The 17,471-nt window shown below is 47.0% G+C and overlaps 1 protein-coding gene across 1 annotated transcript; it reads left to right on the top strand.

The window, feature by feature from the left end:
- The first annotated feature begins 650 nt into the window (after positions 1 to 650).
- LOC112885740 (E3 ubiquitin-protein ligase UPL3) lies at positions 651 to 9,451 on the top strand. The gene is given in 19 exon segments (XM_025951412.1): positions 651 to 909; positions 912 to 1,396; positions 1,478 to 1,588; positions 1,705 to 1,821; positions 1,916 to 2,083; positions 2,176 to 2,337; positions 3,299 to 3,535; positions 3,614 to 3,735; positions 3,879 to 5,289; positions 5,650 to 5,742; positions 5,912 to 7,474; positions 7,596 to 7,826; positions 7,920 to 8,024; positions 8,131 to 8,211; positions 8,284 to 8,352; positions 8,445 to 8,573; positions 8,680 to 8,799; positions 8,892 to 9,079; positions 9,252 to 9,451. Coding segments are annotated over 18 exon segments (5,529 nt in total). The 3' UTR covers positions 8,958 to 9,079; positions 9,252 to 9,451.
- Positions 9,452 to 17,471: the final 8,020 nt, after the last annotated feature.

Here is a 17,471-nt window from a genome sequence, read left to right as displayed (position 1 = left end):
CTGCTCACACAGATGAAATTAGACATTTGAAGAGGGGGTTGCTTCATAGCAAATCATGAGAATCCTTTTTCTTTTTTTGGAGAAATCATGAGAATCCTTTTGGAAACCGCAATACTGGGCCCTCTTTTGGACGGCCTGATCAAAATCCAACGGCCACGAAAACAGAGGTCTATAGAGATTTGCTTTGTTTGGTTAGGTTGGGTTGGGCTGTGTTGGAAGCAAAGCAAGCTGGGCCATGAAACGACGGCCCAGTGGTTGCCGTCCTAACCATGGCCCGTGGCCCGTGGGGGTGACACGTCGTCTGGCTGGCTGTCTGTCACTGGAGGCCGCGGGCGTCTTCTTCCTGCCACCCCACCCCACCCCAACCCTCCCCTCCCGTCCCCCCATCGGCAAGGCAAGGGCAACGGCAATCGACATCGAATCCCTTCCCGTCCTCTCCGATCCCCAATCTCCTCTCCTCTATTGAGAGCTTCTTCTCAAGAGGAGAGATCCCATCCCATCCGGTTTGGTCGAATCGAACCACCGCACCCGCAGATCTATTGCTATTGGAGGGACCCCGCCCGCTGCCGCTGCCGCTGCCGCTGGCCGCCGCCTAGTCACGGCCGGCCGGCCGGCCGCCGCCCTCCTCTCCTCGCGCGCCCTTGCCTTGTATGGAAACACGCAGCAGCAGCCGCAAGCGCGCAGCAGCCGCCGCCGCCGCCGCCTCCTCCTCCTCATCAGCCTCCAAGCGCTCCCGCCCCAACACCCGCCGCAACTCCTCCGCCCCCGTCCCCGCCCCCATCCCCGTCGCCGCCCCGCCCCCTGCCCCCTCGATGGAACCCTCCCCGTCCTCCCGCCGCCGTTCCCGCGCCGCCGCCGCCGCCGACAAGGGCAAGGACCCCGACCCCGCCTCCGACCCCTCTCCCCCCGCCCCGACGATGACTCCGACGCCCCCTTCCCCCAGTCCTTCACCTCCGCCAGCACCGCTCTCCAGGGCCTCCTCCGCAGGCTCGGCGCCGGCCTCGACGACCTCCTCCCCTCCTCCTCCTCCGCCCCCTCCTCGGCCACCTCCGCACACCTCAAGAGGATCCTCGCCGGCCTGCAGGCCCACGGCGACGAGTCGCGCCAGCTCCAGTCCCTCATGCAGCTCTGCGAGATGCTCTCCATCGGCACCGAGGACTCGCTCGCCGCCTTCCCCGTCGACGCCTTCGTCCCCATCCTCGTCGGAATGCTCGGCCGCGAGGACGAGCCTGCCACCGCTGGCGCCAGCCCCGACGTCATGCTGCTCGCTGCCCGGGCCCTTGCCAACCTCGTCGACGTGCTCCCCTCCTCCTGCTCCGCCGTCGTGCACTATGGGGCCATACAGTGTTTCTGTGCTCGACTGCTAACCATTGAATACATGGACCTCGCTGAGCAGGTACCTTGTCTCCCTCAAGTAACAATCAATCAATCATTGAGTAGTACATGCTGCTAACACTTAATCCACCCGTCTTCTTAGTCTCTACAAGCTCTTAAGAAGATCTCTCTCGAGCACCCAACAGCGTGTTTGCGAGCTGGGGCGCTAATGGCCGTCCTATCATATCTCGACTTCTTCTCCACTGGGGTTCAGGTACTCGGACATTCCATATCTTTCGAGCCCTCTTATATTCTCACAGCCTTTCATATGTTGTGCGCTGTTTGCTTCTACTTACACCTGTTCCCATGGTGGGGATCTTTGTTCTGTAGAGAGTAGCATTGTCTACCGCCGCAAATATCTGCAGGAAGCTGCCGTCCGATGCTTCCGAGTTTGTCATGGAAGCTGTCCCTTTGCTCACGAATCTCCTGAACCACCATGACTCCAAGGTGCTTTTCTGATTAGGACCTCTGACTTATGATTTTACCTATCCATCCTGTTCAGGTATAGCATGCAATTCCAACTCTGTTATGTGTGTTCCAGGTACTAGAGCATGCTTCTGTTTGTTTGACACGCATTGCCGAAGCTTTTACCCACTACCCAGAGAAACTTGATGAGCTCTGCAATCACGGATTGGTTGCTCAAGCTGCTAGCTTGATATCTGTTGGCAACTCCTCTGGCCAGGCATCACTAAGTACATCCACATATACAGTATGCACCATTTTTTTTTGATATCCTTTCTTAGGGTTTGCCATGCTCCCTCTCTCACTCTTGTGCTAAGATTAGGTTGTACTTCTTTTCAGGGCTTAATCCGTCTTCTCTCAATATGTGCAAGTGGATCACTGCTGGCAGTTAAAACACTACTTCTTCTGGGGATCAGTGGCACTCTTAAAGATATCCTTTCTGGATCTGGTTTGATTTCTGGAACATCAGTCTCCCCTGCTCTAACAAGGCCTGCCGATCAGGTGAATATTTCTATCACTAACTTATGACTTAAAACTGTTCTGCTATGCTAGCCTTTTGACCAATTTAGCCATCTTTTCTGTCTATGCAGCACATGGCTCGATTGTATTCAATTAAATTCTGATTTATCATTGAAAATTATTAGGCTTAGGCATCTCATGCTTTCTAAAATTTCATCTATCGCATCTACCTGGACAACTTTTGAGAACTCCAAAGGTCACATCATATATTCATAATTGTATGCACCATCGAGCAATTACTTGGGTAGTCTTTGTGAACACTGAACATAGATGATGAAATGTACTGAGCTACTCTGTGCTTGTCTTCATAAACCATGCAAATGATCATTGAAAAGATACTGTCTGTTGAAAGACTTGCATCCTTTTTATTCTGCTGTTTTGAGCAACTAAGATTTCTTCCTTGTCCAGAACCAAGTATCGAAGCCATGCATTCTTGATAATATGGTTGTCATCCCTGAGTTGAGTCTTTTGAGATGTTTTAATGAGGCAGGAGGGTGTTGATTTAAGGCATAAACGGGAGCTCAAATCTCATTTGTAACACGAATACACGATAGAGCAAAATCTGTCATTGCTCATCATTATAAAGTAGCTATGCGATTCTTCCTAGTGTGCAAGTAAATTGTGTGTTTGATCAGCCATATGCGATAAGTTATGGATAGAAAAGAGTGTCATTTACTAATCATGAATGTACAATGTCATCTGTGGCTGCTGCTTGGTGCTCTCTTGCTTAGCTGCTGAAATCATATGTTGTACATATACAAAATAGTCTGGCATTTGATGAGTACGGTTATATAGTGTTGTCTGCAGCTGCTGCTCGCTGTTTTCCCATTTAACTGCTGAAACATTAATTATTGAAACCTGTACTGTTTGACCCATGGGTTTCGTACACTTGTACGCTTCTTTGCCCAAATGTTTTTCATTTTATTTACTTCCAATTCTGCAGATGTTTGAGATAGTGAGCCTTGCTGATGATTTGCTTCCACACATGCCTGCGAGAGTCATTAATTTACCAACATACTACCATTCTTATAAAAGCTCTTCAACAAAGAAATCTGCTTCGATCAAACAAGATGGGGCAGGTTCAACAGAAAATGAAAGATCTGGCCGTGAGAGGCTATTGCGTGAGCACCCTGAACTTCTACAGCAGTTTGGTATGGATTTGTTACCCACGATGACACAGGTTCGTGCCAAAATTCTTCTCCTGATGACCAATTGATATTTTGTCTTTGGGTACTTAATAGCCTGTGTTCTCATTCAGGTGTACGGTTCTAGTGTAAATGCACCGATACGTCACAAGTGCTTATCCATTATTGGGAAGTTAATGTACTACAGCTCTGCTGAAACAATCCAATCCCTCCTTGGCACAACAAACATATCCAGGTTTTCATACAAGTTCTCTCAAAGCCTGATTCCTTTTGCCTAGAGAATGGTTTCAGAACATTGGATGCTAAAGCTTCTTGCACTCTCTCAATGGATGTACTTATTTTTTGATCCCTTCTAAGGTATATCATTTCCATTTGCAGCTTCCTCGCAGGAATACTTGCATGGAAAGATCCTCAAGTGTTGATTCCTGCTCTTCAGATAGCAGAAATAATGATGGAAAAGCTTCCGGAGACATTTTCCAAGTTGTTTGTGAGGGAAGGTGTTGTTCACGCTGTGGAGTCACTTATATGTTCAGAATCCTCCAATACACTGCCTTCTCAGGGACCACCACAGGATAAAGATAATGATTCTGCCATGCCGTCACGTTCTAGGCGTCAACGCAGGCGTGGGGGTGCCCTGCCAGCAGAAAACAGTTCATTAGATGAATCAAACAGTTCCAATCTTGGGGTTGCCTGCTCAACAACAAACACTTCAGAAGTTCCAAACACCAGCCTGCGTTTTGCAGTTAGCGATCATGCAAAGTCTTTCAAAGATAGATACTTCCCGACGGACAGTGATTCAAGTGATATTGGAGTTACTGACGATCTTCTTAAACTGAGAGCACTCTGCGCGAAGTTCAATACCGCAATTGAGAATGCCAAAACAAAAGCCAAAGGGAAATCAAAAGCTATAAGTGCTGATTGTTTTGACATCTCAATTGATGTAGAAGAACAATTAGACGAAGTGATATCTGATATGCTCGCTGAGCTTAGCAAAGTTAATGGTGTTTCCACATTTGAGTTCATTAGAAGTGGAGTTGTCACAGCGTTGCTTGACTATCTGTCCTGTGGGACATTTGGGAAGGAAAAGGTATCTGAAGGAAACCTACCACAGCTTCGTCAGCAGGCCCTTAGGCGATACAAGTCCTTCATATCTGTTGCCCTTTCTATTGACCATGAAAGGGATGAAACTCCGATGGCATTGTTGGTTCAAAAACTACAAAGTGCATTGTCTTCGTTGGAACGTTTCCCCGTTGTCCTCAGCCAGTCTAGTAGGATTGGTATTGGTGGCTCCCGTCTGACCTCAGGTCTTAGTGCTCTGGCGCAGCCCTTCAAGTTGCGCCTGTCCCGGGCTCAAGGTGAAAAATCACTTCGGGATTATTCATCAAATATCGTGCTTATCGACCCATTTGCCAGTCTAGCAGCTGTTGAAGAATTCCTTTGGCCCAGGGTTCAACGCAGTGAGGTTGCTTCGAAGCCTATAGTTCCATCTGTAAATAATTCTGAATCAGGGGTTCCTGGCACCACAGCTGGTGCATCATTAACAGCTGCAACGGCTCATTCCGGTCTTCGTCCAACGACAAGATCAAAATCATCCGCTGCAAGTAGTGGTACATCCAAAAAGGATGCTCTCAATGAAAGCACTAGTACTGCCAAAGGAAAAGGCAAAGCTATTGTAAAACCAAACTCAGATGAATCAAGAGGACCTAATACAAGGAATGCTGCCCACCAAAAGTCTGCTTCAGAGAAGGATTCAGAAATGAAGCGAGCGCATGGTCACAGTAGCTCTGAGGTATTATTTCTTTTGCATGCCTTGTTTGTTTAGTGCACAGTTAAAAAGGTTCTGTTTCCAGTTCTAGCTGGCTAGCAGACATACTCAATGGTTCTTCTACTTCTCTGGGACTATTAATGTAACCTATAGCGCATTGCTTGGGCACCAAATAAACATGAGAATTTTGGCCGTGGAGCTAGGTCTTAAATTTAGACTACTCTCATAAAATGTATGTATGGATTTTTCATGGTCAAACTGACTATGGAATTCTGAAAAATCTTAAGATAATATTCCAGAAATTATGTCCTTGTATTTTCATTTTTACTCGGGAGGGGAAGCATGGTAACTAATAAGTAACACATTCTATGATGGTATATGCAGGATGAAGAGCTTGATACATCTCCTGTTGAGATTGATGATGCTTTAATGATCGATGATGATGACATTTCAGAGGATGACGATGATGATCATGAGGTAACTATTTGTAAATGGAATGCCACTTTAATGTTGCTTTGTTGCTAGCACTGGTTGTTGGTTAAGTCTTATATTTATTTATGATTAGGAAAAATGAGCTTTTAATTGGTCCAGAATGATGATCATTTGCTTTCTTTTTTCTAATTAAATGATCTCTTCGAATTCTTAGGTTCTCCAAGAAGGGTCTCTTCCTATCTGTTCTCAAGATGGCGTGCATGATGTGAAATTGGGTGATGCTGATGAGTCTAACATTGGCTCAGCCAGTTTTAGCCAGGCGCAGACATCATCTGATTCCATTGCTAGAAACACATCTAACAGGGGACCAGATTCTTCTGAATTTCGAAGTGCAAGCACATTTGGTTCACGAGGTGCAATGTCATTTGTTGCTGCAACAATGGCTGGGCTGGCTTCTGTCGGTGGTCGCAGTGTTAGAAGTACCCGAGATCGGCGTGGTCTGTCACTTGGAGGTAGCATGAATGATAACAATAAACTCATATTCACTGCTGGTGGGAAGCAGCTCAGCAAACATTTGACGGTGTATCAAGCTATCCAACGTCAATTGATGCTTGATGAGGATGATGAAGAAAGGTTCAATGGATCTGATTTATCAAACGATGGAAACCGCTTCTGGGGTGATGTGTTCACAATAACATACCAGAAGGCTGATAACCAAGCTGAGAAGGGATCCCAAGGGGGTTCCACCTCATTAAAATCAAAATCAGATTCTTGCAGGTCTATCTCTGAAGTGCAGGGAGTTTCTCTTCTTGATAGCATCTTACAAGGAGAACTTCCTTGTGATCTTGAGAGAACAAACTCAACATACAACATTTTAGCACTATTACGTGTACTGGAGGGGCTTAATCAGTTATCCCCTCGTTTAAGAGCACAAGGAGCATCTGATGATTTTGCTGAGGGAAAAATCAAAACCCTGGATGAGCTATATAGAACTGGAGCCAAGGTACCCTCTGAGGAGTTTGTCAATAGTAAGTTGACACCAAAGCTTGCTCGGCAAATGCAGGATGTTCTTGCACTCTGTAGTGGCAGTTTACCTTCTTGGTGTTATCAAATGACCAAGGCTTGCCCATTTCTGTTTCCTTTTGAGACAAGGAGGCAGTACTTCTACTCCACAGCCTTTGGGTTGTCACGAGCATTGAATCGACTTCAGCAACAGCAGAGTGACAATCACAGCTCTGGTGGTGAAAGAGAGGTCCGGTTTGGCAGGTTACAGCGCCAGAAAGTTCGTGTTTCCCGTAATCGTATTCTGGATTCTGCTGCTAAAGTTATGGAGATGTTCTCCAGTCAGAGGGCTGTTCTTGAGGTGGAATACTTTGGTGAAGTTGGAACTGGGCTGGGGCCTACTTTGGAGTTTTATACTCTCTTAAGTCATGAGCTACAAAGTGCTCAGCTGGGGCTATGGAGATCCACTACTCCATATGATTCAGGATTGCAAATTGATATGAATGATGTGATTAATTTAGACCCTGAAGATGGCTCGTCAGGAAAAAAACTGAGCTCAGATTTACCAGGTGATGGCAGACATTTGATACAAGCTCCTCTCGGGTTGTTTCCTCGGCCTTGGCCACCTAAAGCTGATGCTTCAGAAGGTAGCAGATTTTTCAAAGTTTTGGAGTATTTCCGCTTAATTGGTCAAGTGACAGCAAAAGTCTTGCAAGATGGCAGACTTTTAGATTTGCCTTTATCAACAGCATTTTATAAGCTTATACTTGGGCAGGTATGTACAGAGAAGCTCTATTCCCAAATGCTGTGTGTTTGTTTTCATTTTGCTTTGCTTTGTTTAATTTGTTAATGCTGTGTTTTATTCTATTTATGACTTGTGCATTTCCATTGGACAGGAGCTTGATGTGTTTGACATAGTCTCATTTGATTCTGAGTTTGGGAAGACATTGCAAGAACTGCGAGTTCTTGTTGAACGAAAGAAGTTCCTTGAGTCCACTCCTGGCGAGAATCAGCTGGAAGTTGCAGACTTGCGTTTCCATGGTGCTGCTATTGAAGATTTGTGTTTAGATTTTACTCTTCCGGGTTATACTGATTATATTCTGAAAGAGGGTGAAGGAAGCGCAATTGTAAGAGATGACGTCCATCCTGGTTTTTATTTATTTTGGTGATTATGCTTTGTATTTCTTTCATGTATTAACAAGTGCAATTACCATTCGCAGGTTAACATTTACAACTTGGACGAGTATATTACTTTGCTAGTGGATGCTACAGTTAAGTCAGGGGTAAAGCGACAGGTTGAGGCATTTAGATCAGGGTTTAATCAGGTACAGCCTCATTTGCATTGCTTTAAGATATGTATAAACGTTTCATTTCTTGATATGATATTTATTGAGCTTAATCCAATGATTCTGGTTTACTTTGATACTTTAGGTGTTTGACATCTCATCCCTCCAAATATTTTCACCTCAAGAACTTGACTATCTAATATGTGGCCGACAAGAAATTTGGGAGGTAATGTTCTGTTCTCTTTATCCAAGTTATAGTATGTTAAGTATTCCACTGAATAAATCTTGGTCTCTGCAGCCGGAATCCCTGGTGGATAACATAAAATTTGATCATGGGTATACTGCTAAAAGTCCTGCAATTGTGAATGTAAGTGCATTCGTGCTTACATGTTACATCTCTTAGATCCAATTGTTGTGTTGAAAAAGTGCAGCTCCTTGATTCTTTACTCTTGTTTGTAGCTACTCGAGATAATGGCGGAATTCACCCCTGATCAGCAGCATGCATTCTGCCAGTTTGTAACTGGTGCTCCTCGCCTTCCACCCGGTGGTTTGGCAGCCCTTAGTCCCAAGCTTACTATTGTTAGGAAGGTATATTTCTTGATCTATCATGAGATTTGCTATTGGAACATGTGTATAGTTATTCCGTCTGATGTTGTATTTTGGGTAACGTGGTGTTACTTTTGATTATTGCCAGCACCCTTCAAGTGCGGTAAATACTTCAAATTCAACTGGGGCGACAGAGTCCGCAGATGATGATTTGCCTAGTGTGATGACGTGCGCTAATTATCTGAAGTTGCCCCCCTACTCCACAAAAGTATGGCGCCCTTTGTTCTCTGTTCTTTTCCCTGAAAAAGATTTGACATTCTGATGGTTCCTGCTGACTGGTTGCTGCTGCTGCTTGGACAGGAAATCATGCGCAAGAAGCTGCTTTATGCAATCCTGGAAGGCCGAGGATCATTTGATCTTTCATAAATAATATATATCCAAACTAACATACAGGGGTCAATTTATGTCGCAGAATTAGTTTCTCGTTGGTCCCTATAACATAGGTTGAGGTACTAGCCGCTCAGCAGACAGCTTCAAGGGTGAACCAGGTGCTGCGTTTTTTTATTGCTGTTCATCTATATATTCTCCTCGGATCCTTTTTATATGTACACACTTTTCGTAGAAAGAGTTGCCCTTGTCACCTATTATGAATTTACAGCTTTTATCATTGAAGACATTTATTAAGTTTTGGTTTGTGTTTGATTTGTTTCCTGTGGGCAGGCTAGGCTGTAGCCCCTTGAGGAGTGCACCAACAAGAACAGAAAGCAGCTTTCTTTTTCAGTATATGTAATAAAAAGGAATTTTTGTTCCAGAATTGGTTGGTACCTTTGCTATGTCGATCCAGAAACGAAGAACCTGTAAATGTGTGATGACTGACTTGATAATAAACGTGGTGCCGTGTACCTTATATTTTGTTTTTACTGTCGTGTGCTGCTAGGCTATCCGATCCAGAAACACAAGCACAGCAGATAATATCATCAGCACCCGCGCGATTGCTGTTGTAACTTAAACGGATGAGAGACATCTTCACATTTGAGGTAGCAACAAACTCGGTGTAGCGGTGATTAATTTTTTACGCACTTATGAGAATATCGAACTTTCCTAACAAATAGTTACAGCAACTATAAATCTATGAAGGCTACTTACTGAAAGAAGGCATTGAACAAAGAAATAATGTGGTTGATATCAGTCCGTTGACACCGTTTTTTTGGCCGTGTATGGTCGATGCAAGGGTGAAAAAATGAGCTGATGGAGCGAAGACCGACCGGCAGATATGGCATCGCAGCCGACGCTGATGGTTTACGTCAACAAGATATTACGTAGAGTCCGAATCTTGCGTGAGTTGTTTTGTTTTGGAAAGATATTATATAGAGTCTGAATCCTGTGAGAGTTGTTTGTTTTGTTTTGAAAAGATTATTTTCTTTTTTAGTCAAGCTATGTGATGTTCAGTTTTATAAACACAACCTATTGGCCTGTTTTATAAAATGCATTGTTTTATTGCAATACATGATTGGATAGCCACCCCTTGATTGCTATGACTATTCCTTGATGACCTAGGTTAATGTCTATATAGAATTTGCTTTGTTGGATGTTAACTACATGCTTAGAATCTTTTATTCCCTTTATTATATTTTAACCATGACCACAATGCGCTTTATCTAAAATAAAGGTGTGAGTGTTTTAAAAGATAAAATGGGATTTCAGGAAAATAAAAGAAAGATATAATCTGATGAGATGGACGGTGTTTCCTGTGTGAAATGCCACTGGTGAGTCTGTACCTTTGTGGTTGAGCATGGTTGGGAGATGTCCGTCTTGTGTCAATGTAAGGAGAACTGAGGTGTCATCTTGCCTAACCCACTTATCGTACAACCACTCGACCGTTGTGTGGGCAATGGTTTAGCAGAAACCTCACTAGTTGTTCTGCTAGCCAAAAAGAGAGTTGGTGAGCAACGGAAGATCATGGAGAAGGATTACGATCTGTGTGAGTTATGTCCCGGTTATGACTTTGTTGATAGGTCATTAACCCCATGGATGCTTCCATGTTGGCTAGTTAGATTCAGCTGAGGTGGGTAATGGCTTTGTTAGGATCCGCAGCGACACTAAGGTGTTTGTAGTGCGGTACCCTACTTGTGGGTAAAGTGTACAATCTCTGCAGAGTGTAAAATATATTTGAATAGCCGTGTCCACGGTATTGGACAAGTTACGGCATGGTCACTTCAATAGACATTTTGGGATGGTTGGTTTCATGGCGTGAGTTGTTTTGAAAGTGTCCAGCAGCTATGCCGTGAGCTACCATGGATGTGGAGTCCGGTAGCATTAAAATTTGGATCCTTTGTGTAGGATCAACCTCACTTATTATTCGATTACTACAGAAATGTTTTGAGAAAACTCTTTTATTAAATGAAACCTTGCATGTGTAAAATCTTGCTTTATCGCAAATGAACCCTAGACTTATCCTTGATATATCTTGTGCATGATCTTGATTATCCCCCTCCGTGGGTGTGGTTGGACTTGTTGAGTACGTATGTACTCACTCTTGACTAGTTTTTACAGAGGAGGATGCGAACTTCATTCCTGAAGATGTCGAGTAGGTCTCCGTCCTGCACCCAACCTTGCCTGTGGTTCAGGGTCTCCACAGGAAGCTTACCATGGTGCAAGACTCTGATGTTATCTTAGATTTTGTTGCCACTTTAGTTTGGCTTGTAGTCCTTATGTTGTCCCTCTTGATAGTGGCACTTCAGTGCCCACAACCTCGACGGTTTGTACGGTAACGAACTATCTGATGTAATAAATGTGTTATCAGCCTTCTGGGACTGATATTTGTATCACATTTAGTCATCTCTGATGAGGGGATGCTTCAGACAGGTTCGGGCCGCCAAGAACGTAATACCCTATGTACTATGTGGTTTGTATTGCCTTTGATGATGATTGTCCCCGATGGGGTCCCTGTCCGCCCTTATATAGTTTGGGGGGACAGGTTTACATGGAAGTTCTAGTCGGGTACAAGCCCGGAAGTCCTACCCGAGTACTTCTCGGGTAGTTTCCTACCGTATCCGACTAGTCTAACTACTATATGAGTAATTACAACAGTGCAATTACGAGTAGTTATAACAGATGTAGCGCGTGGGTCATGTCCCATCCCATATCCTAGGAGAAGTATGCCACGTGTACAGGCCCATGCACCTGGGGTCCGAGTACTTCTGAAGGCGTCCAAGTACTTCTGAAGGCGTCTTCGAGTTCTCCTAAACTTCTTCTTGAAGGTGTCCTCCGAGTACTTCCTTGGCTGCGTCGAGGCTGTGGGGTGCTCATGCCCCGAGTAGTTGTCCAGTCTTCTTTATATGGGGTGCGATTAAACTCGCACTCCATATGGAGTAGCCCCCGAGCCTTAGGTTGACTCATAGAATCAGGCTGAACGTCAATTTAATCTTGAGTTTTCTGTCCTTATCTTCCAGCAAATTTGAAAAATAAGTTGCTGATGGCATGTATTCCGCAGCCCCTGAGCCTTGAATCCAAATCTCCAGGTTTTGGAACAAAGGATCCAAAGAATCGTGGCATGCAATGTATGACGGAAAAGATTTGATGGTGAACATGGGAAAATTGGTGTGGTAAATTTGAAAACCTCTTTTTTTTCAGGATGAATTCCCTGAAAAAATGGCTAAGCAAATAACATCCCAAAAAACACCCAAAATTACCTTTCAAATCAACTTTTGTGCCCAGAGCCAATGACTAACTAAGTCCTCTAGGTAATAATTTGAACAAACCCCTTATTTTGGAATAAAATCCCTGAAATAATGGTTAAGAAAGCATCTACCCAAGATAAATCTTAAAAAGCCTCTTGGATCGGGTACTGTCAAGTTGTTGTACAGTATCCAGTATGTAAGCATGCGAGCTGTCCCATAAGGCATGCTGAGTGCCTTGTCACATCAAGCCCCCGAGTCAGGAGCCGGATGATAAGCATAAGGTAGTCATAGTAGAAAGGTGGCGCTAGCCCCCGAGCCCAAGCATGGAGCAAGTAGCCGCTAGTGCATGAGCAGTCGATGAAGCCATCTAGTCGGAGTGGATCCCGACTAGGCAAGACAAGTAGTCGAACATGTGTAGAACATATCGTAAACTAGTAGATATCTTATTATGGGAGCGAGCCCCCTTCAATAACATAGTGTACAAGTCGAAAATAAGTAATATGTTACTAGAAAATAAGAGAGCGAGGCCCTTCAGCAGAGTTGCGTGTAGTACCAGTCGTAAACAAGTGAAACGATGTTGTACTGGAGGTATGAGCACATGGACCATTCAGTAACCCAAGGTACTAGTCGGGAGTTGGTGGAAGTATAGGAGCAAGGCCCATTCAGCCAACTTGCATATAATACCAGTTGTAAACTGGTAAAATGGAGTTATACTTGAAGTGTCAGTCTTCTGGCACCAATAGAAGATGTCCCCAATTAATTAAGGATGAAAACGTCGTAGATGTTCAATACTCAAAGAATTTGGTACCTCCTGGCCATCCGGATACTGTAAGCGATAAGATTCAGGGCCTGTAACCTTGTGCACAATGAAAGGTTCTTCCCACCGTGAATTAAGCTTGTGTGGTCCGGTATCAACCTGGATTCGTCGAAGAACCATATCTCCAACATTGAAAGAGCGTCGTTGAACGTTCGTGTCGTGGTAATGAAGAACTCCTTGCAAGTAGTGGGCCGATTGCAATAATGCATTGCATCGGATTTCCTCGGCTGAGTCAAGCTCAAGATGTGTTGCAGTGTCAGCCTCATCTTCTTTAAACATCTCCAGTCGTGGAGACTTCCACATCACATCAGCTGGTAATATAGCTTCAGACCCATATATAAGAAAGAAAGGCGACTGTCCTGTGGCTTTGCTTGGTTGTGTGCGAAGCCCCCAAACTACTGATGAGATCTCATTGGTCCACTTGCCTCCCTTTTTATTGTTCTCGTCAAAGAGTCGTTTGTTCAATCCATCTAGAATTAACCCGTTGGCATGCTCAACCTGGCCATTGGTCCGTGGGTGAGCCACTGAAACGTATTTGACTTCAATGGAGCCGCGTTCATGGAAATCCCAAAACTGATGCGAGTGAAAATTGGATCCCAAATCTATGATGGTGGTGTTGGGAAAGCCAAAGCGGTGTAATATGTCGTAGTTGAAAGTAACCACTCGATCTGCAGTGAGAGTTGCAATTGGCTTGTACTCGATCCACTTGGTAAACTTGTTGATAACCACCAACACGTGTGTGAAACCTCCTGGTGCAGTTGTTAAAGTCCCTATCATGTCCAGGCCCCAGCATGCAAACGGCCATGAAGGTGGTATGGTGATGAGGTTATGAGTTGGAACATGAGACTGTTTGCCAAAGAATTGGCAGTTGGTGCACCGGGGAACGAGTGCTTCGGCATCTGCCAAAGCAGTCGGCCAGTAGAAACTAGAACAAAATACCTTGCTGACTAGTGTGCGTGAAGATGTATGGTTCCCACACACACCTTCGTGAGTCTCTTGGAGTATTTCTTTGCCCTTCTTCGTGCTGACACACTTCATGAGTATGCCTAACGCTGATCCACGCTTGTACAGATTGCCCTCGACTAGAACATACCCTTTGCTGCGCCGTATGCTACGAGTAGCTTCAGCGCTTCTTGGGTCGACACCGGGGGGTAGTTTGTGCTTCTGGATGTAGTCGATGAAGGCCACCCTCCAATCGACCTCGATCATCAAGACCTCTCGGTTAGGTTCCTTGGGACCCTGAGCGATGGAATTTGAGTCTGGTGCGCTGATGGATGGGTGATGCAACTCATGAATAAAAACTCTTGTGGGACGTTAGCTCGGTTGGAACCTAGTTTGGAGCTAATTGGAGCCTGCGCTGGAGGAAATCAAATCTCCTAGATCCTCATGTGGGATCACGCAGGAAGCTGATTGCCTATTTTTTTCGACAACACAGTCATTGAATAAAGAGCTGAAGGTGGCAAAGAAGGGGAAAAAACTATTCCGGTTAGTAGTATGTCAGAGTAGTTTATATGCTAGAGTATTATTGCATTAGTAGCATCCCAAGCTATCGCCTACTCCTGCTCCCTCCATCCTCTACCCTGAAATATAAGACACTAGCTCCCTCCATCCTGAAATATAATGTATTATATAATGTATTGTAGAGTTTAAAATTTGTACCCAAATATAAAGCATGTTAGGATTGTTTGGAAACTAATTATTCCTAGCCAGTCATGAAATAGCAAAATGACAACCAAAGAAGGTATTCAATAGGGATACATGCGTCATTTTCTTATCTCATTAATTTGTTATAAAAATATTAGATTGCCTTATATTACAGGACGGAGGGAGTACACTGGAAGAAAGTGATGTCTACGTGATACCGTATGTCGGTACATACGGACAGGGGTACCTCCTGCTAGGCTGTCCAGCCTCTTAGCGTGTCGCTGCCGCCTCACAGGTAAGGGCGCGGTGGTGTCCGGCTCCGGCGTGTGCGCCAAGCGCATCGTGGTGGACGCGTGCCACCACATGCTCGGCCGCCTATCCTCCATCATCGCCAAGGAGCCGCTCAACGACCAGAAGGTCGTAGTAGTCCGCTGTGAGACGACCTGCCTCTCCGCGGGCCCTGTCTGTCAGTAAGCTGTCTGGCAGGGCCTCCAACCAGATGGGCGCAAGGCTATCCGTGTCCTCACCTTAGTCCTTTGGGTGACGGGGCATACGGCCTGGGCCTGACAACTGGGATCATGGTCTCCGGACCTCCCTCCCGTGCTCATGTAGGTCCGGTGCCACCACGTGCCCACGAGGACAGGGTGCTCGGGAATGGCCTCCATAGGCCCGGACCCGCTAGGGGGTCCAGCGCCGCCACGTGTGGGAGCCAGACCCCTCTGGGGCCTGTCTATCTGGACTGGCCTCGGGGGCCCGGACCTCCCTTTCCCGCAGGAAGGGGTCGGTGCCACCACGTGTCGCATCAAGCTGCCAAGGAGGTGGCTGCTGGGCCAACCCTGCCACGTGCCCGTGGCAGAAAGCCTCCCGTGGGGCGTCAGCCCAACTACCGCATTAAATGCGGGTAGGTGGGCTGTGCGTGCCCAAGTCAAAGTATGGCCTGCTCACTGACACACAGTGCAGGTATGCTGACACCACGGTAAGCCCGCCTGTTTCCAAGGCGGCGCGACGTCACCGTGTACTATGCGCAAGCAGCGTACAGTCTACTCACGGCACCACGCGCGTGGGTAATGATGGTCTGCTGCTGAAGAGCCGAGGCGTGTGCTGCCACAGTGCGCGCGGAGGCGACGGCGCGGCGGGTCAGCGCAGCTCCTACGCCTGTCAGAGGATTCTAGCCCAACAGTGACAGCACGTCTTCCACTGTGCGTAACATTGACAGTAGGCACTGTGCCGGTAAGGCGGCACAAGACCATATCCTGGCTGTAGATACGCACATCAACTTCCCAATCGAGAGGACTACGGAGAGGAGCTGGAGAGGAAGATCTCCATATCTCTCATATAACAGGCTCCTGTTGGCCGGGCCCACCTGTCGGGGCCCCGCACAGTGTAAGCACTCCCCTTAGTCTATAAAAGGGAGAGTGCACCCGTTAGAACAAAAAGTTTTTCCTTAGACTCTCACAAGGTCTAGACCCACAAGTTGTCCACAAGCACACTCAAGCAATACAACACTCAAGTGGACGAAGGGTATTACGCTCCGGCGGCCCGAACCACTCTAAATCCTCGCGTCTTTCTCGTGTTCATCCGCCCTTTGATCAAAGCTAGGATTTGGTGGGTGCGTTCCGCCACCCGGCTGGAGATTTCCTTCGACATTTGGCGCGCCAGGTAGGGGATCTTAGGTTTGGTTTGTGCTTGGTCGAAGCTCAAGACCGCAATGGCGTGGGAAAATGGGCCGCGTGACCTCCTCTTGGGCGAGGAAGTGGCGTCATCCACGCCACACACCGTGCGCCGTCCCCCACCCAGGGCGGCAACGCGTGCTGCTCCATAGCGTGCTGCGGAGCGGGCCTCCGGGGCCCAATCGGTGCCTGCACCGAACGGGCCGCTCGTGGCAGCCAGAGAGTTGCTCCGCAACCCTCCTGGTGAGGCAGCCTCGCCTGACTCGCAGAGGCAGTGGCGTGGCGACGTCGATCGCCTTCTCAACCTGGCACTGGCCTCCCCAGATTCAACGGGGGCATCTGTGTCCAGATAGCATCATCGCCAGGGCGGCGCATCCGGCTCTGTGCACTCTCCATCAGTAAGGAGTGCACGGACCGAGGATCTGTAGGCAGAGCTCAACCGCAGATGTGCGGGAGAGGACGCCTGCGTCTCCATCGAGCGAGCGCGCAACCGCCGACTCAACATTGAGGGTCGGGATTTTGCGCCCGAGCTCGATGAGGCCGTGGCTAGGCCGCAGGGATTTGCTCAGGCACCGGTGTTGGGAGTGGGCTGCACAGTGCTCGCAGACCACCTTCGCGCGGTCGCTTGGCCGTCCATGTTTCGGCCCCACCTGCCGGAAAAGTATGACGGGTCAACCAACCCGTCAGAATTTCTGCAGGTCTACATCACCGCCATCACGGCTGCTGGGGGTAACGACGCCGTCATGGCAAGTTACTTTCATGTAGCCTTGATTGGGCCAGCCCGGACCTGGCTCATGGACCTCACTCCGGGATCCATCCAATCCTGGGGTGAGCTCTGCGCATAGTTCACGGCAAATTTTGCCAGTGCATACTAGCAGCACGGGGTGGAGGCCCACCTTCACGCCGTGAGGCAACAACCCGGAGAAACCCTCCGGACCTTCATCTCCCGCTTCACCAAGGTACGTGGAACTATTCCGCGTATCTCTGATGCATCTATTATCATGGCTTTCCATCAGGGGGTCCGTGACGAGAAGATGCTGGAGAAGCTGGCGACACATCTGGTGGAGACCGTCACCACCTTGTTTGCCTTGGCGGACAAATGCGCCAGAGCTGCAGAGGGCCGTGCGTG

The sequence above is a fragment of the Panicum hallii genome, chromosome 1, assembly GCF_002211085.1.
Source record: "Panicum hallii strain FIL2 chromosome 1, PHallii_v3.1, whole genome shotgun sequence".
NCBI classification, from domain to species: Eukaryota; Viridiplantae; Streptophyta; class Magnoliopsida; order Poales; family Poaceae; genus Panicum; species Panicum hallii.
This window is presented reverse-complemented; position numbering and strand designations above follow the sequence as displayed.